General features: G+C 40.4%; 1 protein-coding gene across 5 annotated transcripts in view; it reads right to left on the bottom strand.

Moving 5' to 3' along the window:
• Specc1l (sperm antigen with calponin homology and coiled-coil domains 1 like) overlaps nt 1–26,989 on the bottom strand; it is a 148,134-nt gene that overhangs the window by 105,828 nt on the left and 15,317 nt on the right. For 4 of the 5 annotated variants that reach the window (XM_069994420.1, XM_069994421.1, XM_069994422.1 and 1 more), the window contains one exon: nt 1,823–2,012. In XM_069994420.1, the coding sequence (XP_069850521.1) occupies nt 1,823–1,975 (153 nt within the window). In that variant the 5' untranslated portion in view covers nt 1,976–2,012. Of the gene's footprint in view, nt 1–1,822; nt 2,013–26,989 lie in introns of those variants that run through there. The other variant, XM_069994424.1, reaches the window with a different exon arrangement.

Here is a 26,989-nt window from a genome sequence, read left to right as displayed (position 1 = left end):
TATATATATATATATATATATATGAAAATATCAAAATAAGATGTCCTTGTATAACTAATTGATGCTAATAAAACATACAGAAAAAAAAAGAAAAAGAAAGCAGGAAAATAAAGACTAGAGGCATGGCTCAAGTAGTATATACCACAAAAGAGAAGGAAGGGATAGAGAAAGTGGGAGGGTAGGAGGGAGAGGGCAACTATTTGGTTCAAGTGGTCAAGTAATAGAATACCTGCTTGAAAAGAACAAGGCCCTGAGTTCAAACCCCAGCACCACCACCAACAAAAAGAATGCTACTACTTGTCATTTTATTAAACACTTCGTCTGTGCCCAGCTCTGTGTTATCCACTTTCGTACATTCCCTCATTTAATCTTGACTATAGATTTTTGTTTTTGTTTTTATTTTGTCGGTCATGGGGATTGAATTGCCTATAGATTTTTGAAGCAGGATCTAAGCACAGATCTGTTTCCAAAGCTTGTGGTCTAATTAATTACTTTCCATTCCACAAAGAGTTTAGCTAGCCACTGGTGATTCATGCCTGTAATCCTAGCTACTCAGGAGGCTGAGATCTGAGGATGGTGGTTTGAAGCCAATCAGAGCAGGAAAGTCCATTAAGATTCTTATCTCCAGTTAATCACCCAAAAAAGCTAGAAGTAGAGCTATGGCTCAAGCCTTGAGTTCAAGGCCCAAAATTGGCACTTTAAAAAAAAAAAAAAAAGCAACTAGGTACTGGTGGCTCATGCCTATAAATCCTAGCTACTCAGGACGCTGAGAGCTTAGGATTGAGGTTCAAAACCAGCCGGGGCAGAAAAGTTTTGTGAGACTCTTATTTCCAATAAACTACTGACAAAAAACCAGAAGTGGGGGCTGGGAAGGTGGCTCAGTGGTAGAGCGCTTGCCTTGTATGCCAGAGGCCCTGGGTTCGATTCCTCAGCACCACATAAGCAAAAAAAGAAAAAAACCGGAAGTGGCGCTGTGGCTCAAGTGGTAGAGCACTAGCCTTGAGCTGAAGAGCTGAGGGACAGCGCCCAGGCCCAGAGTTCAGGCCCCATGACCGGACCCAAAAAAAAAAAAACAAAACAAAAACAAAAAACCAGAAGTGTGCTATGGCTTAAGTGGTAGAGAGCTTAGCCTTGAGCAAAAGAAGCTCAGAGACAGAGCCCAAGCCCTGAGTTTAAGCCCCATGACAGACACTAATAATAATAATAATAATAATAATATAGTCTCTAAGGAGTATAAAGAAAACCAACTAAACTAAACTAAAATCCTGTTTTATTTAGGATTCATACTGGATCAATCAGCTGTCCAAAAAAGAAGAGCAGCTTATGGTACTAAGGGTATGTAGTAGGACAAGACACTGAATCCCAGGAACACCATAGCTGCTGAGTCTTGTAGAGTGGCTTACATGCTCCTTTCATAAAACCTTCTTAGGCTACAAGAAGTATCTTCCTATTTGAAACTGTCCACACTGCTCTGCTCCTGCAGGGCATCTGACATTTTCCCTGTGTGTTTCAGTTACTTATGTTTGGATCTCACCATACTACCTTTTACTCCACAAGTTCCTTGAAGGCAGACTCCACCTCTCGTCACAAGCACAACACCTTATAAAAGGCAGGTCCTCAATTATTTGTTTCATATGATACTTACTATGAGTTTCATTCATAGCGATAGACCAAAGCAACAATTAAGGCCACCTAATTCTAAGAGATATTTGAAAAGCCAGTACCAGTAAAGGGTGACACCCTAAATAATATTCATTTAATAAATTCAACATCATACTAAAATGCACTCTTCCTAAACTCTATCACATATTCAAATTAATACCTTTGACAGTGATGCTGCTGTTGCAGGTTTTACAAGTTTGCCTCCAGTAGAAACTGAAGAACTGTTTTCAGGCTTAATTTTTTCTGTTGTTTGCGATTTACTTGTCCCAGATACCTTAGGCACTGAGCCAACACTCCTGCTTGCTTTCTTCATTCTGCGCTGCCTCTTGGTGATGCATTTACAATCCAATCTGTAAAAGAAATAACATTCACACTGAGACAAATCTGGAAGAAAGCTCTTTAAAAATCTGTTTGGAAGACATTTACAATTTGATAAACATGTTTGAAAGCTACATGTCACTATAGAAAATAAATTAGGAAGAAATAAAAGACAAGTGATAGCAAAACTCTTACACTTACTTGTCAGAATGCACTCTAATTCTAAAGCTTCCTCCTTTAATATTATTCCGTAAGAGTGTCTTACATCTGTCTCTTAACAGAACTGACAGCACAGATTACCTTCAGCCAGAAGTGGTTCTGTGGCTCAAGTGGTAGAGTGCTACCTTGAGCTGAAGAGCTGAGGGACAGTGCTCAGGCCCAGAGTTCAGGCCCCACAACTGACAATAAGGTTTCCCTTATTTACAATAACTAGTATATGTATGGGACAAGCAAAAAAGGTCAGATACGATGATGTTAAGTAAAATGAGCCCCAAGATAGGGACACAAGTGGTTTTTTTCTTCCTTGCTATTGTTTCTAACGTATTTATAAGGTACCATGTGATTTTTTTTGTTGCTTTGTATGTTCCTCCCCCATGGTATAACCCCTGTTTTCACTGTATTTGATGTTGGTATAATTTGGGGAGGGCAAGGGAAAAAACAAATTGTTTAAATAGGGATACAGATTGACGGATTGAAACAATGAGATGTACAAGATGCTGTGTCCAAAAAATGAACTTTACAATTTAGGCAGTGGGGGGTGGGTATAGTCGTGGAGATGGGAGGGCAGGGATGGTAGGGGAAAAACAAAGGAGGCAACAATGCTTGATAAAAAAAATGTACTCATGGGACTGGGAAGGTAGCTCAGTGGTAGAGTACTTAAATGCATGAAGCCCTGGGTTCGATTCCTCAGCACCACATAAGCAAAAAGAAAAAAAGCCGGAAGTGGCACTGTGGCTCAAGTGGTAGAGTGCTAGCCTTGAGCTGAAGAGCTGAGGGACAGCGCCCAGGCCCAGAGTTCAGGCCCCACGACCAGACCCCCCCCAAAAAAAAGAAAAGAAATATACTCATTACCTTGCTCATGTACCTGTAACCCCTCTATACAGTATTTTCACAATTAAAAAATAATAAAAAACAATATTTAATTTTTTTTTAATTATTGGCATAGGGCTAGGAATGTGGCTTAGTGGTGGAGTGCTTACGCAGCATGCATGAGGCTCTGGGTTGGATTCCTTAGTACCACATAAGCAGAAAAATAATTTTTAATTTTTTTAATTATTGGCATATATTTGTTATGTATTAATTGTGGATCTTATAACACAATTAATTTTAATGCTTTTTATATAACAAACAATTTTGTTTCAACTCCAAATTCTCATCAACTGATAAACAATGGCCATAAATAAAATGTACTATATTTATCCAATAACACTCCATTTCAATGGAGTTGGCAATAAAAGGAATGAAGTATGGATACATGTCACAACATGGATGAACCTTGAAACACATTAAACAAAAGAAGTCAGACACAAGGGACCATGTGTTATATAACCCTGTGTATTAATCGTTTAGAACAGATACACTAACAGAAAGTTAATTAGCAATTACCAGAGGTTATGGATAGTAAACAGAGTGACTGCTAATGGGTATGCAGCTTGTTATTCCTTTTTAGGGTGATGCAAAGTTCTAAAATCTGATTGTGACAATAATTCACAACTTTGAATAAACTAAAAAACACGAAATTTTACACTTTTAATGGGCAAATAGTATCATGTATGAAACGCAACAACCTATACATTTTAGAAAACAACTAATGAATAATATCAAACAAGGATTTCTGGAAAATAAATTCCAACACTGAAATACTTATTGCAAAGGTCCTAAGAAATAGGAAGTACAGGTGAAGCAATGAATACATTGAGAGACAGAGTGGTCCCAGAAGCTGACAGCTTGAGATCTCTTAACCTAGTGATTATTAGCACATCAGACCCCAAACTATCCTCAAAAAATCATGTAAGGGGCTGGGAAGGTGGCTCAGTGGTAGAATGCTTGCCTTGCAGGCATGAGGCCCTGGGTTCGATTCCTCAGCACCACATAAGCAGAAAAAGCCAGAAGAGGCACAGCGCCCAGGCCCAGAGTTCAGGCCCCACGACTGGACCAAAAAAAATAATAATAATAATGTAAAACATACCTGCACTATCCTGAAATGAAATACACACTTCCCAAAGGTCTATAAAAATAAAGTAAAATTTATAACAAAGTATGAATTTCAATTTGTAAATTATTAGGCAGAATGACACTAGAAATCCACAACTCTAAATTCAATCCCTATGAATTTGGCAACTAGGCATGATGGATGACATACCTGTAATCCAGACACTCAAAAGGCTGGGGCTATATAGTAAAACCCCTTCTCAAAATTTAAATAAAAATAAATTACGAATCATTACATAAATAAATAAATCACTTTGATTTGTGCATTTACTACCAGAAACTCAGATGTCACACTATCATCATGAAGCTATCAATAATTTCCTAGGACTGAGGAGTACAGTTTAATCAGTTTAATGTGAAAGTATTTATGTATGTACATAAGTACATATATATATATATATATATATATATATATATATATATATATATATATGTACAAGGTCCTGATTCAATCCCCAACACCACAAAAATAAACTAACAGAGGGATAAGTGGGGTTGAGAGAGATGAAAGTGATGAATAGGGTAATACTGATCAAGAGATGAGAGAGAATGGTGAATAGGGTAACACTGATCAACTGACATGTTGAAACACTTTTGTATAACTTCTTAAAGATAGGAGGAAGAGAAACAGAAATCTTTTATCTATTTTTTGGTGCTAGTTCTGGGGCTTGAACTTAGTACCTGGAACTGTCCCTGAGCTTTTTTGCTCAAAGCTACCACTCTACTACTTGAGCCACAGCTCCACTTCTGGCTTTTTTGGTAATTAACTGGCTTCGAGCCACCAGTGCCCAGCCAGAAATAGAAATCTTGAGAAGAAAAAAAAAAGCACCTTACTATAAATGAACAAAGATACCATTATTAGCTGACTTCCTCAGAAACAATGCAATGAGAGTGGAAGTGTGTGTGTATATATATATAGTTCAAAAAGAAACCCATCAGGTTGTATGACTTCCAAAAGAATCTAAAGACTGATACTTTTCTGTTGTTCAATTCCGGTTTGGTAGTATTATGACCTAAGAACATTTTTATCATCTTAATTATTATAAATTTGTTAGTTTATTTTATAAACTAAGATGTAGTCATTTGTGAATCTCCTATGAGCACCTAATTTTGCTATTACTGATTAAAGTCTGTGTGTAAATATCAAAAATTAATTAATTAAATTAAAAACCCAATTTCCGGGGCTGGGAAGGTGGCTCAATGGTAGAGCACTTGCCTTGCATGCTCGAGGCCCTGGGTTCGATTCCTCAGCACCACATAAGAAAAAAGCCGGAAGTGGCACTGTGGCTCAAGTGGTAGAGTGCTAGCCTTGAGCTGAAGAGCTGAGGGACAGTGCCCAGGCCCAGAGTTCAGGACCCATGACTGGACCCAAAAATAAAAATAAAAATAAAAATAAAAACCCAATTTCCAAAAAGTTGAACCACTTTTTTTGGAGGGGAGGGGTCCAGTTATGGAGCTTAAACTCAGGGCATGGGCACTGTCCTGAGCTCTTTTGGTCTTTTGCTAGCATTCTACCACTTGAACTTCAGCACCACTTCTAGCTTTTTTAAAGTAGTTTATTGAAGATAAGAGTCTCATAGAGTTTTCTGCCTGGGCTGGCTTTGAACCATGATCCTCAGACCTCCTGAATAGCTAGGATTAAAGATGTGAGCCGCTGGCACCTGGCTTAGTGAACCACTCTTAATGTGTTATTTTTTTGTCTCAATTATGCACTAATCAAAAAAAGAAAAGCCCAGACACTCAGCCAACCATTACTGCAGGCCTATCTATGAGGATATTTCTAGATGAAATTAACATTTTAATCAATAGACTAAAACAAGCAAATTCTTTTCTCAAACACCGTAGAAGCTACCTATGCCTTTTCCAGCCTTACTGAAGGGTGTCACATCAGCACCCATCACCTACTTCGTCCAGCCACGTCAATGTGTGGAATATAAAGTACTCACAAGTCAGGCACTAGTGGCTCACACCTGTAATCCCTCCAGCTCAGGAGGCTAAGATCTGAGAATTGTGATTTGAAGTCAGCCCAGGAAAGAAAGTTTATGAGACTCTTATCTCCAATAAACTACCAAAATGCTAGCCTTCAGCATCAGGCCTTAAGTTCAAATTCCAGGACTAGCAACAACAAAAAAAATATTCTCACGAAAACTGTGATGTAGCCGCTAAATGCTAAATTAATCTCTCACTATAATAATCCATGAAGAATGTCACATGTATTTGTCACAAAATATTTCTTTGAAAACACGAAATGGATGTACTGTTCCCAAAACTGAAGGGAAGGTCACTAAAGCCCACCCCACACAGCAGATACCATATGGCCTATGCAGAACCTAGCACAAGTCACCAAGCCCTCATAAGAGTCCACCAAGAGGGCACTTACAGTAGAAGCTACTGAGGAACCAACTGTCACTGGTGACAATATTCTGAATTCAAATTCTACTCCCAACCCAATGGTCTACAGGAGCAATGCACCCATACATAATGAATTCCTCAAGAACTCACAATTTTGAATTTAATAACTATATGGTGACAACACTATATTGTCCAATCTGCCCTTTCTAGATTTATCTCCTTGTTCCATGGGTCAGTGCTGGACTCTTGGAGAAAAGGGAGATTCTGTGGATACAACACAGAGCCTAGCATATGCTAGCATGTACTCTATCACCAAGCTACATTCCCCAGCCTATTGCTGTATTTGTAAACAAAAATTTTCATTCTGAGGTACTAATTATCATGTTATTTAATGGAAAATACATGGTTTTGCAAAACAGGAAATGTATTGCCAGTTCTAGACCTCTGTGTATTAATTTAGAGCTATAAAAGTAAAATTCTTAACTATAACTATATTTAATTTGTAGATACTGATTACTTTTTACTTCATGATTTCTCAGACATGGGTGGAAACATAAACTGCTTTCATTATAGAAATAAACCCTGCATTTTCAAAGGCTGCAGTCTGGGTGGCCAGACTCTAACCAGATGTCTGGTTAGGACAGCCTCCTTAGAAGAGGATTTTGAACTCCAGGAGCCCTGCCTAAACCTAATTATACATCCAAAGCCACGCAGGAAGTTCCAGAGTTTCCTGTGCATCTAAGGAGATGGTATGATTAAAACCTACTGAGGAAATAAAACACAGAGGGGCCATCTCTTACCTCCTACATTAATCTGGGGCTGTTGTGCACAGCAAACTCAATGGCCACAGAATGAGCACATCAGATAAGAGGAAATGAGACTGGACATCTTCCCTCTAAACTATGTTTTTCTCTGCCTTAAATCTAAGCTCTACATTCAACAGCAGCACTCCTACTATCTGAAGATTGCCTTGTACTTCCTTATAGTGGACCCTCCCAGGCCATATATACTCAATTCCCGCACCATCTCTATCCACTAGCATCACAGAGTGGGGATACCTTGAAGGTGACACAGATACCAGAAAAATGTAGGCTGGCAAGCTCAGAATACAGTGTGTCAGTCTGGGTTGCTCTTAGTCTAAGGAGAAAAACAAAACAACAACAAAAAAAGAACAATCCTGCTTTTCTAGGAGGTATCAAAGGCACATATTGAATTCAGAGTTACCTAATACTTTCTAGTCTGTCACAGAAACTGCTGTTAAACTGCTTTTCTCCTTTTTCTCCTTTCACCAAACTTTTCAAACATGCACAGACACATACACAAAAAAAACTTGCACAGTAAACATCCCATTTTTCTCCTTTTTATATAACTGGGCAATTTATATTATGAAAAATGTATACTATGTATTTAAATTTTTTCAATTGGTCAGTTTTAGATAAAGGTTCCAGTCTCTGAAATACTTTTGGTGTTTTTGAGACAGAGATTCACTGTGTAGTCCAGACTGTGCTGGAACTTGTACTCCTCCTGTCTCACCCTCCTGAGTGCTACAATTGCAAGCCTGACCACCACACTATACTTGGAATAGCTCAGAACACTTCTAAATTCTGACTTTCATATGACATGCTAAAATTACCCTCCATGCTAACAAGTGCTGTCTTCAAACTATGTCCATTTAACTTCTACAACAGGGCTGGGAAGGTGGTTCAGCGGTAGAGCGCTTGCCTTGCATGCCTGAGTCCCTAGGTTCAATTCCTCAGCACCACATAAGCAAAAAGAAAAAAGCCAGAAGTGGTGCTGTGGCTCAAGTGGTAGAGTGCTAGCCTTCAGCTGAAGAGCTGAGGGACAGCGCCCAGGCCCAGAATTCAGGCCCCATGACCGGACCCCAAAAAAAAATAAAAATAAAAAATAACTTCTACAACAAACCAGAAACTGAAGCTGGGAGCTGTAATCCCCTGTAATCCTAACTACTAGGAGGCTAGGATCTGAGGATTGCAGTTTGAAGCCAGCCTGGTTAGGCTAGAAAGTCTGTGTGACTCTGATCTCCAATTAACCACCAAAAATTTTTTGAGCAAAAAAGCCTGGGACAGTGCCCAGGCCCTGAGTTTAAGACCCAGGATAGGCATTAAAAAAAAAAAAAGAAAGAAAAAAGAAACTGAACTCAAGGGAATCTAAATTACCTCCCAACTCCAAAAACCTTATAATTCACATACCATATAACAATTTTACATAGGACAAAGCAATGATAAAGCTGTGACATACCATAAGAAGCTCCCTCCAGGCCTCATCTAGTATATAGAGTACTGAACTTAAGAGTCAAGAGACCTGGGTCCAAACTCCAGCTTTGTCACATGATTGTATAACTATGTAAGGGAAAACCATTTAATCATACTTTGTATTTTACAAATGTCCTCTCCTATAAATAGGAATTGATAAAAATCTAACTTACAGAGTTTCTGTGCAAAATAGCACGTGTAAGCCAATGAGAGCTAAAGTCCTTGCACACAAGTACAGGAGTTATTTCACCAGGACTCAAAGGTCATAAAAATGGTACAACAAGCCAAGATCGGGTATGACAACTTACTTCAGTGATTCAAAAACCCCACCCTCTTCAACCATCCACCCATATAAAGGACACACCAACCAGGTTTCATTGGTAATGTCAAAAGGAATTTATAGACGCATTCTCACTGTCATTCGGCATCCGGAAGGATTCACCTTGAATTGAAAACACAAACTGTAGTGGAAACCACATGGAAGCCCTGAGGCCATTGCCCAGCTGAGAAGTACTTTTAGCCCAGGCACATTTTGGGACAAGAACCTTTGTAGGCAATTACAGGAGTGGTTCCATCCTCTCCTATCATAGCCACACCAGGATTCTGACTGCTGTCACTAATTTTTCCCTTTAAATTCCTCCATTAGAATCTTTTCTACCAGTTGTAGGAAATGTATAACTAGTTAAAACCATTTAACCTGTTGTCCAATAGGTGTAAATTCTCTGTACTGACTTTAAAACTACCACCCATGAGACTCACCTAACCTCTTCCAATCAAATCTGTATCCTGGGGCAAGTTATTTAACCTTTCTCAAGTCTCAGTTTCCTCATACATAAAAGAGGACTGGTAATTCTTCGTATCTTAGAAGGTGCATGGAATTACGTGAGAGGATTAAATGAAATAATGAACTAAAGAACTTGCCAGGGTGACAGCCCACAGTAAAGACCAGGTAAATGGGGAGCTATCATAATTTCCAAAACACACTGCATTCCCCAATTATGACTAATGCCTTATTAAAATAAAGGCAGCAATTCAAAAGACACTTTGTAAGAGAAATCCTTTATAAAGAATGACGAAAGACTGTTTTACTTAGTACTTACATTAAATTATATACTATGGCACATAAAATGTCAACAAACAACTCTAGCTTCTAGTTCTTTCTCACTGAAAATTACATATCAGGAAGTACTGGAAATATATGGTAGAGAGTCCACAGGAATGATAATCAAGTCTAGTATTGCTGCTCCACATTTGGCACCATCTACATGGCCTTGAGCAAGTCATCCTTGTTAGTAAAGAAAGGTGAATTAAGATCTTTGTTTTGGCTTCTCAGAAACTCCATTCATGGTTTGTATCTTTAGAACCAGTAACCAAAACTTTTCTCAGAGAAGAAATTGCTTATTAGGATTGTGTGGGAGTGCGCGGGCACACACGCAGGTAATTGAGGTTTGAACTCAGAGACTCCCCTAATTTGTTAGGCAAAAAGCACTACCACCAGAACCATACCTCTAGCCCTAATAATTATCTTTTATGCCTCTCAATATTCTACTAAAAACTCACAAAGTACTTGAAGCAAACAATAAATACATTTATCTCTCATAAAATTCTATACTGAAGATACACGAATCATAATAAAATTGATATATTAAAAACAGTTAAACAGAGGAGTTAGTCTACATAAGTCAGTAAGTTAGCATCAGGTAAATCAAAACCAACAACTAATATGATAACCATATTAGTTGCCAAAAAACAAATCTGGGGGAGAAAAAGCTAGTAAAAATGTTTCTTAGGCTAGAAGTGTGGCTCAAGGGGCAAAGCATCTGAATAGCAAAAGTGAGGCTCTGAGTTCAAACACTAGTACCACAGTAAAAAAAAAAAAAAAAAAAAAAAAAAAAAAGGTTTAATAATACAGCCAATTGATCCACAGAGTATTTTGAACAAATTCACCCCTTCCACTATAATCCCATTGCCTTTCTTCCTCCTGACCTTTTTGAAACAGCATTTGGTAGGTTTCATTATGCTGTTATTGAAGGGAGAGGTATTCCTGTCCTTTGTTTCTCTGTAACCCCTGTAGTCCCTCTTTTTCCCCTACTCCCTCCAGATGATGGCCTTCCAGTCCCTTTTATTCATGTTTGTTATCACTAAAGTATCATCATTTAAATCTATACTCCAAAGATGTGCAAGAATTTGCAATATTTGGATCTCTAAGTTTGCTTTATCTCATTCAAGACGATGACCTCCATTCATTTCCCTACAAATGATGTAAATTCATTTTCTTGACAGCTCAATAATATTCCATGTTGAGTAACATTTATCTGCTGTTGGGCATCTAGGAAGATTCCAGAGTTTGGTTATTATGAGCAGAGCTGCAAAAAATATGGGTATGCAAGTTATCTTTTTGTAAATTGATTTACTCTCCTTTGTATATATATCCAATAGTGGTACAAAGAGATCATAAGGTAGGTCAATTTTTAGCTTTTTGAGGAATCTCTGTAATGATTTCCATAGTGGCCTGTACTAGTTCACATTTTCACCAACACTGTATAAGGGTTTCTTCCCCTACCTATATCCTCAGGAGCATTTACTGTTGTCTTCTTGATGACTACTTTTCTAATTGTAATGAGATGGAATCTTAGTGTAGTTTTGATATGAATTTCTTTTATGTCTAATGTAACATTTCATGTATTTATTAGCCATTTATATTTTTTCTTTTGAGAACTGGTTGTTCAGTTCAATTGCCCAGTTATTAACTGGATTATTTGTTCTTTTGCTTAATTTAAGCTTTTTGTATATTCTGGATATTAATCCTTTATCCACTGAACAGCTGGCAAGGATTTTTTTTCCTGTTCTGTGGATTGTCTTTTGCAATGGTTTCTTTTGATGTGCAGAAAGTTTTTCATTTGATGCACTCTCATCAATCATTGTTCTTATTTGCTGGGCTGGGTTTTTAATATTTTACAAATTACAGAACAGGTCCAAAGAAAGCACTGACCTCTTTTTCTCTCTCTCTCCCTCCCCTCTCTTCTCTCTTTTTAGCAGTATTGGGAATTGAATTCAGCATTCTATACTTGGGCCACACCTTCAGCCACCATTCCTGCCTATTATAGAGTCTCACTAACTTTTGCTAGTCAGAATTCTTTTCACTAAGCTACATCTACTTATGGGATAGTGGGGGTGGGGGGGGGGGAGAAGAAGTTAATTAGGTTAATTATTAGTAACCCCAGCTCAAAAGGTCACAATATAACAAAGCTCTATTTTCAATTTTCCTAATCAGAGAAAAGCCCGACACATGATTTTTCTTTATTGTTCTGTAAGATTTAACACAGTATTTAGAAAGAATTAGAAGCTCCCTAGATTTTTTTTTTCAAACTCAGAATCATATAACTCTTATCCTTCTAATAGTTTTTCAAAGAGTAACCATATAAAACCTTACTTTATATCAAGCCTCTCAGATCCAATTCTAGAAGATCTCTTTTTAATACAAGTTGCTGGAAAGGCCTATTGATAATACTTAGCATTCCAGACAAGTGACAAAGCTGGAAAAGGACAACCTAAAAGAATTTCTGGCTATACTACACAAATGATTTTTCCAGATTTAGTCCAAAACAAATTTGTTCCCAATGTTCAAATTGCCAGAAGGCAAGAAACTTTGAGTCCCCTGGCCACTCTTCTCAAAGTTTCTTAGTATTTAGAAAAATAATATGTTTATTCAGGACTTCTATAATCATGGCTTTATGCTCAGCCACTTGGCAGGAAGTCACAAACTTATACAATACTGTATTTATAAATAAACTTCTGGCTATGTTTAATTAAAAATACCAATTTATATGCCTCTACATTTGTAACAAACTCTAATCAAAAATACAAAAATAAAACTTTTATATTTTACTAGTAATTCAGTTTAACAATGTAAAAATACTTTTTTTTTTTTTTTTTTTTTTTTTTTTGGCCAGTCCTGAGGCTTGAATTCCGTATGGACTCTGTCCCGGAGCCTCTCTGTGCTCAAGGCTTACACTCAAGGCTTACACTCTACAATTTGAGCCACAGTGCCACTTCCAGGTTTTTCTGTTTTATGTGGTACTAAGGAATCGAACCCAGGGCTTCATTCATGCTAGGCAAGCACTATACCATTAACCCACATTCCTAGCCCATAAAAATACTTTTTTTTTTTTTTTTTTGGTCCTGGGGCTTGAACTCTGAGCCTGGGCGTTGTCCCGGAGCTCTTCAGCTCAAGGAGAGTGCTCTACCACTTGAGCCACAGCACCACTTCCAGTTTTCTGCTACTTAATTGGAGATAAGAGTCTCATGGACTTTCCTGCCCGGGCTGGCTTCGAACCCTGATCCTCAGATCTCAGCTTCCCAAATAGCTAGGATTACGGACGTGAGCCACTGGCACCCGGCAAAAATGCTTTTTGAAAAGCTTAAATGTTTATATTTGCAAATATGTTTTGATAATGTCAAAAGGGATTTTTTTTTTTTTTTTTGCCAGTCCTGGAGCTTTGACTTTGGGACTGGGCACTGTCCCTGAGCTTTTACTGCTCAAGGATAGCACTCTACCACTTGAGGCACAGCACCACTTCTGGCTTTTTGTGTTTATGTGGTACTGAGGAATCAAACCCAGGGCTTCATGCATGCAAAACAAGCACTCTACCACTAAGCCACATTCCCAGCCCAAAAGGAAGTCTTTCTAAACTAAAAGTTAAAACAGATTAGAATTCAAATTAAGTTTGGTAAAAATTACGTGTCTTTCCAACAAACTTTTTACTGGTTAGGTTTTAGAAGAAAAATGAATAAAAAGTGCTATGGAGTTGGGCGCCAATGGTTTACATTTATAATCTAGCTGCTAAGGAGGCTAAGATCTGAGGATCAAGGTTTGAAGCTAGTCTAGGCAGGAAAGTCTGTGAAATTCTTATGTCCAATTAACCATCAAAAAGCCAAAAGTCTAGCCGGGCGCTGGTGGCTCACGCCTGTAATCCTAGCTACTCAGGAGGCTGAGATCTGAGGATCACGGTTCAAAGCCAGCCCGGGCAGGAGAGACCGTGAGACTCCTATCTCCAGAAAACCGGAAGTGGCGCTGTAGCTCAAGTGGTAGAGCGCTCACCTTGAGCTGAAGAGCGCAGGGACAGCGCCCAGGCCCAGAGTTCAAGCCCCACGACCGACCAAAAAAAAAAAAAAAAAAAAAAGCCAAAAGTGCCGAGCAAGAAAGACAAATATCACATGTTTTCTCTCATATGCAGAAGCTAAATCTAAAATACAATGGATTCTCATGCGGTGAGAATAAAGGAAGATTCTCTGTAGAGAGGAACACAAAGGCCGAACACCCATGTGCATCTGATCATATAAAATAAGGTTTATTGAAATGAAAACAAGGTTTTTTTCCCTTGTTGTTGTTTTGTTCATTTTTCTATCTTCAGGATGGAGGGCAGAAATGGAGGGACAAAGGGTGAACAAATACAGCAGTGGTACTCACTAGAAATATATTGAAAATGAACTATACAACTTGTGGGTGGGGAAATCTGAGAGAGCATGAGGAAGGGATGACATTGCTCAAAAAGAAATGTACTCTTTTTTTGGGGGGGGGGGGAGGAGGGGTCCGGTCGTGGGGCCTGAACTCTGGGCCTGGGCGCTGTCCCTCACCTCTTCAAAGCTCAAGGCTAGCGCTCTACCACTTGAACCACAGCGCCACTTCCGGCTTTTTTCTTTTTGCTTATGTGGTGCTGAGGAATCGAACCCAGGGCCTCAGGCATGCAAGGCAAGCACTCTACCACTGAGCCACCTTCCCAACTCAGAAATGTACTCTTTACCTGATTTATGTAACTGTAACTCCTCTGTATATCATCTTTATAAATAAAAAATTAAAGCCAAAAGTAAAGGTAGGGTGCCAGCCTTGAGTGAAAAAAACAAATGACAGTGTGATGCCCTAAATTTAAAACCCAATACCAGCACACACAAAAAAATATTTCTGTTCTCTCTCTTTCTCTTCTTCCTTCCCTCTCTTTCCACATGTCTCCACATGCCCAGTTTGCTCTCCCACCAATAACTCTTTTCTGCCTGAAAAAAAAAAAAAATACTTCTATGCAGTTGTTTAACCTTGTTTCTACAAATATAAAGCAATGTATTCAAGAGGGCATGGAGCAATTTTGCACCATAGGGGGACACTGACATTGCACTTTGTCTATAGAAATTCTTGGTTGTCACAACTTGGAAGGTGAAAGAGTTATTGATGATATTGACTGTGAAAGTAGTTCAAAGCCAGCCTGGACAGACAAATCTAAGATTTTTATCTGAAACTAACCAACAGAAAGTCAGAAATGGAGATGTGATTCAAGAGGTAGAATACTAGCCAAGTATGAGTATAAGATCATGAGTATAAGCCCTAGTACAGGCACAAGTACACACACACACAGACATCCACATACATGCACATGCATGCTCTTACCCCACATCCCATCCCACCCTCATTCCCCCATGAAGTACATATGAAAGGACCTATGTCTCACAAACTAGCAATCACACCTGGTTCCCAACATGTGTGTTTAACTCTTACAGCACTTACCAACAGACTCTCTGGTAGCTCAGTGGTAGAGCGCTTGCCTTGCATGCTTGAGGCCCTGGGTTCGATTCCTCAGCACCACATAAGCAAAAAACAAAAAAGCTGGAAGTGGCACTGTGACTCAAGTGGTAGAGCGCTAGCCTTGAGCTGAAGAGCTGAGGGACAGCGCCCAGGCCCAGAGTTCAAGCCCCACGACCGGACCCAAAAAAAAAAAAAAAAACAGACTCTCAAGCAACACTGTATGTAAATTTCTCCCACAGGTTTCTCCTAGAAAGCACAGGCCCTGTATCTACAGCAAACAGGGCAAGTACCTCAAAAACCATATGGACACTTTAACAAACACTTGAAAAACAGACAAAATCAAAGCTTTGATGTGAAGAATCCAATCACTGATGAAAAGTACATGCATATCAAAGACAAAATAGATCAGTTCATCACCTACTACACAATACACACCCTATCATGAGATCTCCCATAACTCAAGTTCAGATTTACTTCTTAGTAGCAAAATGAGAATTTAAGAAGGAAAATGAGAAAGTACTTCCAAGTTCAAAGCATCACAGTTCATACTTCCTTCCTAAAATTCTGAAACATAACTCAGTTACAGATTTTGCTTTCACCAATTCAAGTTAAATCTTGTTGTGTGTCTTTACTGCAAGTTCAAGAAATACAGCTCAATTATTTGTCAGTTTCAAAATAACCAATACAATATTAAGAAAATAGAGCATGTTAAAAAAAAATTGGGAGGGGAGGAGGAAAGAAATATAAATACAATAAATTAACTACGTGTAAGACCAGTCCAGGCATGAAGTTAGCCATCCCAGACATGATGGTATATTCTTACAATCCCAGCTCCCTGGGAGGACACAGGTAGAAGGATTCAGGTCAGAAGCCAAACCTTGGCAAAAACCTAAGACCTTATGTGAAAAAATAACTAATAAACAAGGAGGGAGGGTTAGTGGTATGGCTCAAGTGGGACCTGCCTAGTAAGTGTGAGATCTTAGATTTAAACCAAAAAAGGAAAAAAACTACCCATGAAAAAGGGAACTATTACATAGGCTGCTGCAAGAACCAGATGCTACAAGAACAATGTATGAATAACAAGGAAAAGCTCAGCACACAGTGCTATAATTTCTTTTCCTTCCTAATTACAGCAAGGAAAATTTCATTATCCTGATCCTATTTCTTACTACCTCTTTCTATTTCTTCATGATACTAGCAGAAACATAATTCTTCTATTCTCTAACTTACACAATGAAGCTTAGAGATTTCTTTCAGGCAACTTCCAGCATTCCATTCCAAGTAGCACCTTCACCTCTAAGGCTTTGATGCCAACTGTGGTCTAATACAATACAATCTTCCCTTGCTCTCCACCCTCTACCTTCCTCAACCAGGATCTAAACTTAGCTTTTCTTCGCTTTGACTACCCTGGCATCTATATTAGTCTATCCCTTTCTCTTCTTGTCTACTCCCTCACCCTGACTCAATGCTGTCACTGGACTTTGATCACACATAATGGCTTTGTAGTTGTGCTTTCTTTAAAAAGATTCCTTAGCTGGGTGCTGGTGGCTCATGCCTGTAACCCTAGCTACTCAGTAGGCTGAGATCTGAGAATCAAGATTCAAAGCCAGCCTGGGCCAGAAAGTCTGTGAGACTCTTATCTCCAATAAACCAGAAAACCGGAAGTGGCACTATGGCTCAAATGGAAGAGTGCTAGCCTTGAGCTGAGGCTGAAGAGCTGAGGGACAGTGCCCAGGACTAGAGTTCAAGCTCCGTGAACCACAAAAAAAAAAAAAAAAAAAAGATTCCTTATCATTTAATTAGAAAGTAATGGAAGCATGTCCAAATAACTCTCATATATATAGAAACTAACATATACATAAATAGTCTGAGTCAAAGATGAAATCAAATGGATAATAGCTAGGTCCAGTGGTATAGCTACTGGGGAGGCTGCAGAAAGATGGCTTGAGCCCCTTAAAGATCAGTCTACAGAACACAGCAAGAATCCTATGTCCAAAAAGGAAAGTGGGGAATGGAAATTAAGAATTATAAACTGAATGAAAATTCAAATATGACATATCAAAATTTGTGATAGTACATGGGGGAACTTTAACACATCAGAAAAACAAGGACCAAAGCAATACCTCAGCTTCTACTCTAAAAAATAAGAAAAAAGAAAAACAGTAAAACTCAAAACAAGCACAAGAAGTAATATGATAAGCAAGACTCACCAATGAATGAGAAAAGGGAAAAAATGGAGATCAATGAAACAAAAAAGTTTCTTTAAAATTAGTAACATTGATAAATTGCTGCCCATGACAGAAAAGAAAAAAAAGAGGAAAGTAGAGGAGGAAAAGGAGGAAGAGGAAGAGGAGGAGGAGGAGGGAGAGAAGGAGGAGGAGGAGAGGAGGAGGAGAAGGAGGAAGAGGAAGAGGAGGAGGAAGAAAAATAAATAAATGATGTGGGAACGAGGAGGAAGGGGAAGGAGGAGGAAGAGGAAGAGGAGGAAGAGGATGGGGAGGCGGTGCCAGCACTGGATATGAGAGCTAAACACTATGTATTCTATCTCTTATTAAAGGGTAAGAAATGACTATCCTGAACAAATGCATATCAAATTCAAAAAGTTAAATGAAATAATCAGATTTCTTGAAATAGACTACAAAAGCACACACAAAAAGAGATAACCTCATCCAAGTGCTAGTTAGCTCACATCTATAATCCTAGCTACTCAGAAGACTGAGATCCGAGGATCAAGGTTCAAAGCCAGCCCAGGCAGGAAAGTCTGTGAGACTCTTTTTTTTTTTTTTTGGGGGGGGGGTCGGGAGTGGGGCTTGAACTCTGGGCGTGAGCGCTGTCCCTCAGCTCTTCAGCTCAAGGCTAGAGCTCTACCACTTGAGCTACAGTGCCACTTCCGTGTGAGACTCTTTTAGACAATCAATCACAAAAAATAAAAATAAAATTGAAGGGGCTGGGAAGGTGGCTAGTGGTAGAGTGCTTGCCTTGCATGCCTGAGGCCCTGGATTCGATTCCTCAGCACCACATAAGCAAAAAGAAAAAAGCCACAGTGGCGCTGTGGCTCAAGTGGTAGAGCGCTAGCCTTGAGCTGAAGAGCTGAGGGACAGCGCCCAGGCCCAGAGATCAGGCCCTACAACCAGACCCAAAATAAATAAATAAATAAATAAATAAAAGTGAAGTGTGGCTATAAGTAGTAGAGCTAACCTTGAATATAAAAGCTCAGGAACAGCGCCCAGGCCCTGAGTTCAAGAACCATGAACAACAAAATAAAAAAGATAACCTCAGTGTTGGTGGTATGGCTCAAGTGGCACTCTGGGTTCAATCACCAGGAAAACACACAAACACACACACACATAGAGATAACCTGAATAACCTAATACTTAAGAAAAATCTGAATTTACAGTTAACCTCCTCGAATGGCAAATTTACCCACTTTGTAGAACAAACCTTTGTCCAAGTCTAGATTGCAAAATAATGCCAATTAAGATCAAGGAGGAGATAGCCCACAGTGGACTGGTATAGTTGTACACACTGTAATCCCAACCTAAAATCCTGGCACTTGAAGGGTTAATGGGGGAGGAGCATACCTTTTTGGCCCGCCTAAGCTACAGAACAAGACCCTGTTTCAAAAAAACAAAAACAAAAACAAAACAAAACTAGTCAGGCATTGATGGCTCATTTCTGTAATCCTAGCTACTGAGATATGAAAATCAAGGATTGAAGGCAGCCTGGTCAGGAAATGCCCATGACACTCATCTCCAACTAACTACAAAAAAGCCAAAAGCAAACCTGTGTCTTCAATTATAGAGTACCAACTTTGAGTGAAAGAAGCCAAGTGGCAATGTGAGGTCCTAAATCCAAGCCTTAGGACTGACAAAAAAAAACAAAAACCACCACCAAACTTCCTCACAAAGAAAATTCCAGGGGGCTCAGTGGTAGAGTGCTTGCCTTGCATGCTCGAGGCCCTGGGTTCAATTCCTCAGTACCACATAAGCAGAAAAAGCCAGAGGTGGCACTGTGGCTCAAGTGGTAGAGCACTAGCCTTGAGCTGAAGAGCTTAGGGACAGCCCCCAGGCCCAGAGTTCAGAGCCCACAACCCACAAGAAAAAAAAAGAGCCAGATTTACTAGAAATTCTACCAAACAGAATAAAATAAATTTCCTACAAACTGTTTCTGTCCATTTTGGGCTACTTTAACAGAATATAATTCATAATAGAAGTTTATTTGAGGGGGCTGAGAATGTGGCTGAATGGTAGAATGCGTGCCTAGCATGCATGAAGACCTTGGTTCAATTCTTCAGTACCACATAAACAGAAAAGCCCAAAGTGGAGCTGTGGCTCCAGTGGTAGAGTGCTAGCCTTGAGCAAAAGAAGCTCAAGGATAGTGCCCAGGCCCTGAGTTCAAGGCCCAGGACTGGCAAAAAAAAAAAAAAAGAGGAAGTTTATTTAGCACATGTTCCTGAAAGGTGAAAGTACAAGAATCAGAAAAAAAGAGGTTGAACTCACAATCTCAAACTCCTCTATAGTTACCAGTGATCTATTCATGATGCTGGACCCTTCCTGACCCAACATCTCCCATTAGGCCCCCATCCTCCAACACTGTGACACTAGGGATTAAATTTCCTGGGCACTGTTTTGTGGAGGCCAGATTAAGCTATATAGTACCTAGCCTCTGGCCCCTCAAATTTATGTCTTTTGACATAAATCCATTCATTTCATCTTACTAGCCTCAAAGTCTAAAGTATTTCCATACCAATTCCAAATACCAAAGCCTCATCCAAAACAGATATGGGTAAGAGTCTCGGCATGATTCATCCTAACATAATTTCCCTTCAGCTGTGCAACACCAAAACAAGCAATCTGGGGCTGGGAATGGCGTAGTGGTAGAATGCTTGCCTAGCATGCATGAAACCCAGAGTTCCATTTCTCAGTACCACATAAACAGAAAAAAAATTTTGGAAGGGGCACTGTGGCTCAAGTAGTAGAGTGCTAGTGGTGAGCAAAAGGAGCTCATGGACAGTGCTTAGGCCCTGAGTTCAAGCACCAAGACTGGCAAAAAACAAACAAACAAGCAATCTACTTAGAAAAAAAAAATGCAAGGATGGTGTCAGACTTTGTGGTGAAAGCCTATGACCTCTGAGTCTGAGAGGCTGAAACAGGAGTATCTGGAGTTCAAGACCAGACTAAGCAACATAGTAAGGCCTATCTCAAAAACAAAAGCAATGATGGGACAGACATAGGACAGTCTATTCTTTTTTTTTTGGTCATAGGGCTTGAACTCTGGGCCTGGGCACTGTACCTCAGCTCTTCAGATCAAGGCTAGCACTCTACCACTTGAGCCATAGCTCCACTTCCAGCTTTTTCTGCTTATGTGGTGCTGAGGAATCAAACCCAGGGCCTCATGCATTCAAGGCAAGCACTCTACCACTGAGCCACCTTCCCAGCCCCGACAGTCTTATTCTGTAAGAGAAAACTAGGTAAGAAAAGAGGGGTATAGATGGTTCCTGGTAAGTCCACAATAATTTTCCTTGACTCCTTGCCTCCTAACCTTGGGATGGGACTGGACCTGGAGCCTTAGGCCTGCTGATTTTACAGTCAAGTTGCATACTGGTAGTTCTATACTGCTGGGGTCTGTGGCAGCCTTGACCCCATATTCACAATGAACATGACACTAGTTTGGCTCTGTCTTGGCTCTGACCTGCACCAGGTTTCTGCCTGAGTCCCCTCCATGCCGTCCAGTACATCTTTTAAATACAGAAGAAGGCTGCTGTGGTCCCACAGCTCTTGCCTTCAGCACATCCTCTGCAGAGTCAATATGACATGGGCATGGTCAAGGCTCATAACTTGCACCCTCCAAAACAGGAACCTAGACACACTGGGGCAGCTGAGGGACACTGCAACTGGAATTTGGAAAGTACAATCTAGAGGCAATACAAGATAGCAAATTCTGAGGTTCCAGCAAATTAAGTTTCAGCAAATGCTGAAAATTTTGGCCTCAAGAACCTACTGAACCAGGGGCTGGGAAGGTGGCTCAGTGGTAGAATGGTTACCTTGCATACATGAAGCCCTGGGTTCAATTGCTCAGCACCACATAAGCAGAAAAAGCCAGAAGTGGTACTGTAGCTCAAGTGATCGAGCACTAGCCTTGAGCTGAAGAGCTGAGGGACAGCACCCAGGCCCAGAGTTCAGGCCCATGACTGACAAAAAAGAACCTACTGAACCTACTTGTCCCAAAGTCTCTGAGTCTGGGTCTTTACCTCTGAGTCTCTACCTCTGGGTCTTTCTCCCACTGTCCACTAGTAGAACCTGGTTCTTTCTGTCCATATGCATTTTTTTTTTTTTTTTGTCAGTCACAGGGCTTGAACTCAGGGCCTGGGCCCTGTCGCTGAGCTCTTTTGCTCAAGGCTGGCACTCTACCACTTTGAGCCACAGCAACACTACTGGTTGTCTCTAGTTGTCTCCAGTCTCTACCCATTAACCACTTTCAAAGCGGCTCACACATTTTCAGATACTTGTACATGGCAACAGCCTCCCTCCTCTTGGAACCAATTTTCTGTTTTACTTTGTTTTACGCTGCTCTAACAGCGTATAGTTAGTTACGGCATAAACAACAGAATTTTATTCAGTACATACTTCGGGAGGCTAACAAGAACAAGACTGAGGGGACACACCTGGCAAAGGCCTTTTTTGTGTCACCTCTTGACGAAAGGTGAAAGAGCAAGACAAAATCAGAGAGCAAGTGAATGCCCAACACCACTCAGAAGACCCACCTTGCAACACTGTGGCATCAGGATTAAGTTTATGAGACATTTTGTTGTTGTTGTTGTTTTGCAGGTCTTGGGGCTTGAACTAAGTGCCTCAGCACTGTCCCTGAGCTTCTGTGTTCAATCAAGGCTAGCACTCTAATATTTGAGCCACAGTTCCACTTCTGGTTTTGTTTTGTTGTTGTTGTTGTTGGTTTGAGGGGGGAGGGGTAAATTGGAGAGTCTCATAGACTTTCCTACCCAGGCTGGCTTCAAACTGCAGATCTTTGCTTCCTGAGTAGCTAGAATTATAGGCATGAGCCCTCCCTCCCCCCAACTCCTGGCACAAGGAGAACACATCCAGATCATAGCTTTCTTTCAGAAAACTGAAAAGACTTATTTCTTAGCCCATTATATGAAGTTAGCAAGTTAGCATTACTGATATCAAAAACTGACAAAGACATTACAGAAAGAAAGAAAGAAAGAAAGAAAGAAAGAAAGAAAGAAAGAAAGAAAGAAAGAAAGAAAGAAAGAAAGAAAGAAAGAGAAAGAAAGAAAGAAAGAAAGAAAGAAAGGGAGGGAGGGAGGGAGGGAGGGAGGGAGGGAGGGAGGGAGGGAGGGCTGGGAAGGTGGCTCAGTGGTAGAGTGCTTGCCATGTATGTCTGAGGCCCTGGGTTCGATTTCCCAGCACCACATAAGCAAAATGAAAAAAAGCCGGAAGTGGCGTTGTGGCTGAAGTGGTAGAGTGCTATCCTTGAGCTGAAGAGCTGAGGGACAGCACCCAGGCCCAGAGTTCAGGCCCCACAACCGGAACCCCCCCCCCAAAAAAAAGAAAGAAAGAAAGAAAAAAGAAGAAAAAAAAATCAACCAGGCACTGGTGGTGGCTCATACCTGTAATCCTATCTACTAAGGAGGCTGAGATCTGAAGATTACAGTTTGAAAACAGCCAGGGCAGGAAAAGTCTGTGAGACTCTGATCTCCAATAAACCACCAGAATTGGAACTGTGGCTCAAGTGTTAGAGCACTTGCCTTGAGCTGAAGAGCTGAGGACAGCACCCAGGCCCAGAGTTTAAGCCTCACGACCAACCAAAAAAAAAAAAAACCTTCTCCATCTCTGTAACTGAAGTCACAGGTAAAAAACTCTCAACTTTGGAGGATACCCAATGTTTTCATCTCCAATCTAAAATGGCAGCTAAGAAATGAACCAATTTTTTGAAGTATGCAGATGCTACCAAAAGTCAGGATTTGATCTTATGATCCAGGAGTTCCCAAGAAGATTGTGTATTCTAAGGCCTGTCTCCAGGAGGCCACATGGGGGTATAAACTGATCATAAATTCAGTGTCTCCAGCATGCCAGTGCTGCTCCAAGAGTACTAATACAGGCCTGAGATAAGTCACTTGAATTACTCTTGTAGCTCAAGGCTGACAGGGGTCCCAGTCAAACGAGGCTCCTCAGAGGACCAGAGGTATACTGTTCACAATTCTAAAATAAGACTACAAGCAGAGACTAACAAAACAGCTTGCCTCCAGTCCAGAAAGCTCGGAGGACAACACAAAGACAACATTCAACTCTGTAAGTGAAAAAAGCTGTTTTCAATTTTGGAAAGTTCCAGAAGACCAGAATAGGACTATTGAGTGAAAGTTAGTAAGAGACATTTTCAAAGGCAGCTAATACTCAGAGATGTCCCTACATCAAATAAGCTTGCCTTTAAAAGTAGCTGGTCCTGGCCTCCTCACTCACCAAGAGTTTGTAGAACAAGAAGGGCTGCCAATTAATAGACATCAACTGAAATACAAAGCTCTTGTGCTATTCTTATTTAGTGGGAATGCTAAATATTCACAATGGTTCAGCTCTCCAAATACATAACTCCTTTTACCTTTTTGTTTTGGTCTGTCGGCCCTGCGGCTTCAACTATAGTTCCACTCTGGCTTTTTGGTAGTTCATGGAGGTAAGAGTGTCTCAGACTTTCCTGGCCGGCTGAGTAGCTAGTATTACAAACATGAGCCACCAGTGCCAAGCTTCCATTTACCCTTGGAGTTGTTTTGTTTTTGGTGGTACTGGAGTTTAAACTTAGGCCCTTCAAGCACTCTCCAACTTGATCCATTCCCTCCCTCGGCCTACCATTTACTTTTCTTTTTTTTTTTTTTTTTTGGGGGGGGGTGCCCATCCTTAGGTGCTGTCCTTCAGGATTTTGTTTTATTTTTTTTTTTTAGTTTCCTGCTCAAGACTTTTGCTCTACCATTTGAGCCACAACCCCATTTTCAGCTTTTGGGTAGTTAATTGGAGATAAGAGTCTCATGGACTTTCCTGCCCAGGCTGGCTTCAAACACAATCCTCCGATCTCAGCCTTCTGAGTATCTAGGATTACAGGCATAAACTACCAGTGCCCAGCTCCACCATTGCCTTTTTTTTTTCTTTTCTTTTTCTTTTTTGCCAGTCCTGGGGCTTGAACTTAAGGCCTAGGCACTGTCCTGAGTGTCTTTTATTCAAGTCTAGCATTCTATCACTTGAGCCACAGCACCACTTCTAGCTTTTTCTATTTATGTGGCACTGAGGAATTGAATCCAGGGCTTCAAGCATGCTAGGCAAGCATTCTACCACTGAGCCACATTCCCAGCCTTCCATCATTCACTTTTAAAAGCACCATATTAAAAATGGGGTGGGAGGAGCCCAGCACCAGTAACTCATGCCTATAATCCTAACAACTACGAAGGCTGAGATCTGAGAATCCCAGTTCAAAGCATGTTGGGGCAGAAAATTCAGCAAGACTCATCTACAAAATAACCAGCAAAACAACTAACTGGACTAGAGATCTAGCTCAAGTGGCAGAGCACCAGCCATGAGTGAGAAAGAACACAAGGCCCACATTCAAGACCCCAGTGCTAGCATAAAAAGCTGAGGCCAGAACTCAGTGGTAGAGTGCTTGCCCAGCATGGGCCAAGTCCTGGGCTTAACCCCCAACACTGCTCACTTTTTTATTTTTTTTTTATTTTTTTTGGGGGGGGGTCCAGTCCTGGGGCCTGAACTCTGGGCCTGGGTGCTGTCCCTCAGCTCTTCAGCTCAAGGCTAGCGCTCTACCACTTGAGCCACAGCACCACTTCCAGCTTTTTTCTTTTTGCTTATGTGGTGCTGAGGAATCGAACCCAGGGCCTCAGGCATGCAAGGCAAGTACTCTACCACTGAGCCACCTTCCCAGGCCCTCTTTTTTATTTTTAAACTGAGGCTTGACCTCTGGGCCTCAGGCTCTCTTTCAGCATTTTCCTCTCCCGCAGCCTTTTAGGCTCTTATCATTTGAGACACACTTCCACTTTTTGTTGATTAATTGGAGAGTTTTCAGGTTTATCTGCCCAGGTTGCCTTTGAACTGTGATTCTCAGATCTTAGCCTGAGGGGTAGCTAGGATTGAAAGGAACAAGCCACTGCCATCCTGGCTACACTCCATTTTTTATTGGTTGAAATGGAATTTTGCACACTTTTGCCTGGGCTGTCTTTGAACCTCAGTTATCCTGAGTAACCAGGATTATAAGCATGAGCCACTTGCACTAGACTGAGTACAGACCATTTAGCAATGTTTTCCTGGAGCTTTTACCACATCTTTGCTATAGTTTTCTTGCTGGCTAAATCTAGAGGTTTTCTTATACTTGTGCATTTCCAATAAGTCTTTTACACTTTAATTTCTCCCACCGTGTTAACATAAGTAAGGTCTCTTTTAGTTTGGTATTTGGGGTGCTGCTCTAACCTAGGATTTTGCATATGCTAACCATGTGCTCCTCTACTAAGCTACACTCCAATTTTTATCTCATTTTTGGGGAAAAAATTCCCATAGGAAGTTAATGTTGGAAAAAAATTATAAATTCTACATTCATACTTTTCAGTGACATTATTTTAATGGAATAAATTAGGCCATTCCAAATATGAAAAAATGACTACTTATATTAAAGAATCAAGAAACAATTTAATGTAGTAAAAAAAAAAAAAATGCCTCTCAATGCTTAAGGGAAAGAAGGCATAAAGCTAAGACCAGAAAGAACGTAAGGGGAAGGAGTAAAGAAAGAAAAGCCAAGGAGATGAGAAGATTCTGGTGAAACAGGGCAGGATCAAGTTTCATCTGCCATCCACCCTACCAACTCCACAGCCTTTGCTACCAGGGGGTAACTGAAGGACAGCTCTCCAATTCCTGGATAGGGAGCTCAATGTAATTGTAACTATGATTTACCAGACTACCTCCCAAAGCAACACAAAATAAACTCACTCCTTTTCCCATATGAAAACCCTTCAAATGTTTCAGTTCAAGAGAACCCAAGTCTTCTGATCTCCAGGACAAATAGTACTGTTTCCTTCAACCATATAACCACATTTTAGCTTGAAAGGCAGTGCCTAACAGTGAAAAGAATATAAGGTGTCTAAATGAAAACCTGAGCTCAAATCCAAGCTCAGTCACTAGTTAGCTCTATATTCTGTTTTCTCATTTTGTATAAGGAAAATGTAATTGTACTATTTGTTGAAATAGAAATTCAATGAGGGATTTACACAAAATGAATACCTGTTTTCCAACATGGTATTACAGATGCACACTAGATTCTGTTCTATTACCAAAATATACTTCACAATTTTTTTTTTGGGGGGGGGTCAGTCATGGGCCCAGGCTCTGTCCCTGAGCCTTCAGTTCAAGGTGAGCACTCTACCACTTGAGCCACAGCTCCACTTTCAGCTTTTGAGTGGTTAATTGGAGATAAGAGTCTCACGGACTTTCCTGCTTGGGCTGGCTTTGAACCACAATCCTCAGATTTCAACCTCCTAAGTGGCTGACATTAGAGGTGTGGGCCATCAGCACCCCACTATACTTCACAAATTTTGTGAATT

The sequence above is a fragment of the Dipodomys merriami genome, unplaced genomic scaffold, assembly GCF_024711535.1.
Source record: "Dipodomys merriami isolate MVZ:Mamm:240054 unplaced genomic scaffold, mDipMer1.0.p SCAF_45, whole genome shotgun sequence".
Lineage (NCBI taxonomy): Eukaryota > Metazoa > Chordata > Mammalia > Rodentia > Heteromyidae > Dipodomys > Dipodomys merriami.
This window is presented reverse-complemented; position numbering and strand designations above follow the sequence as displayed.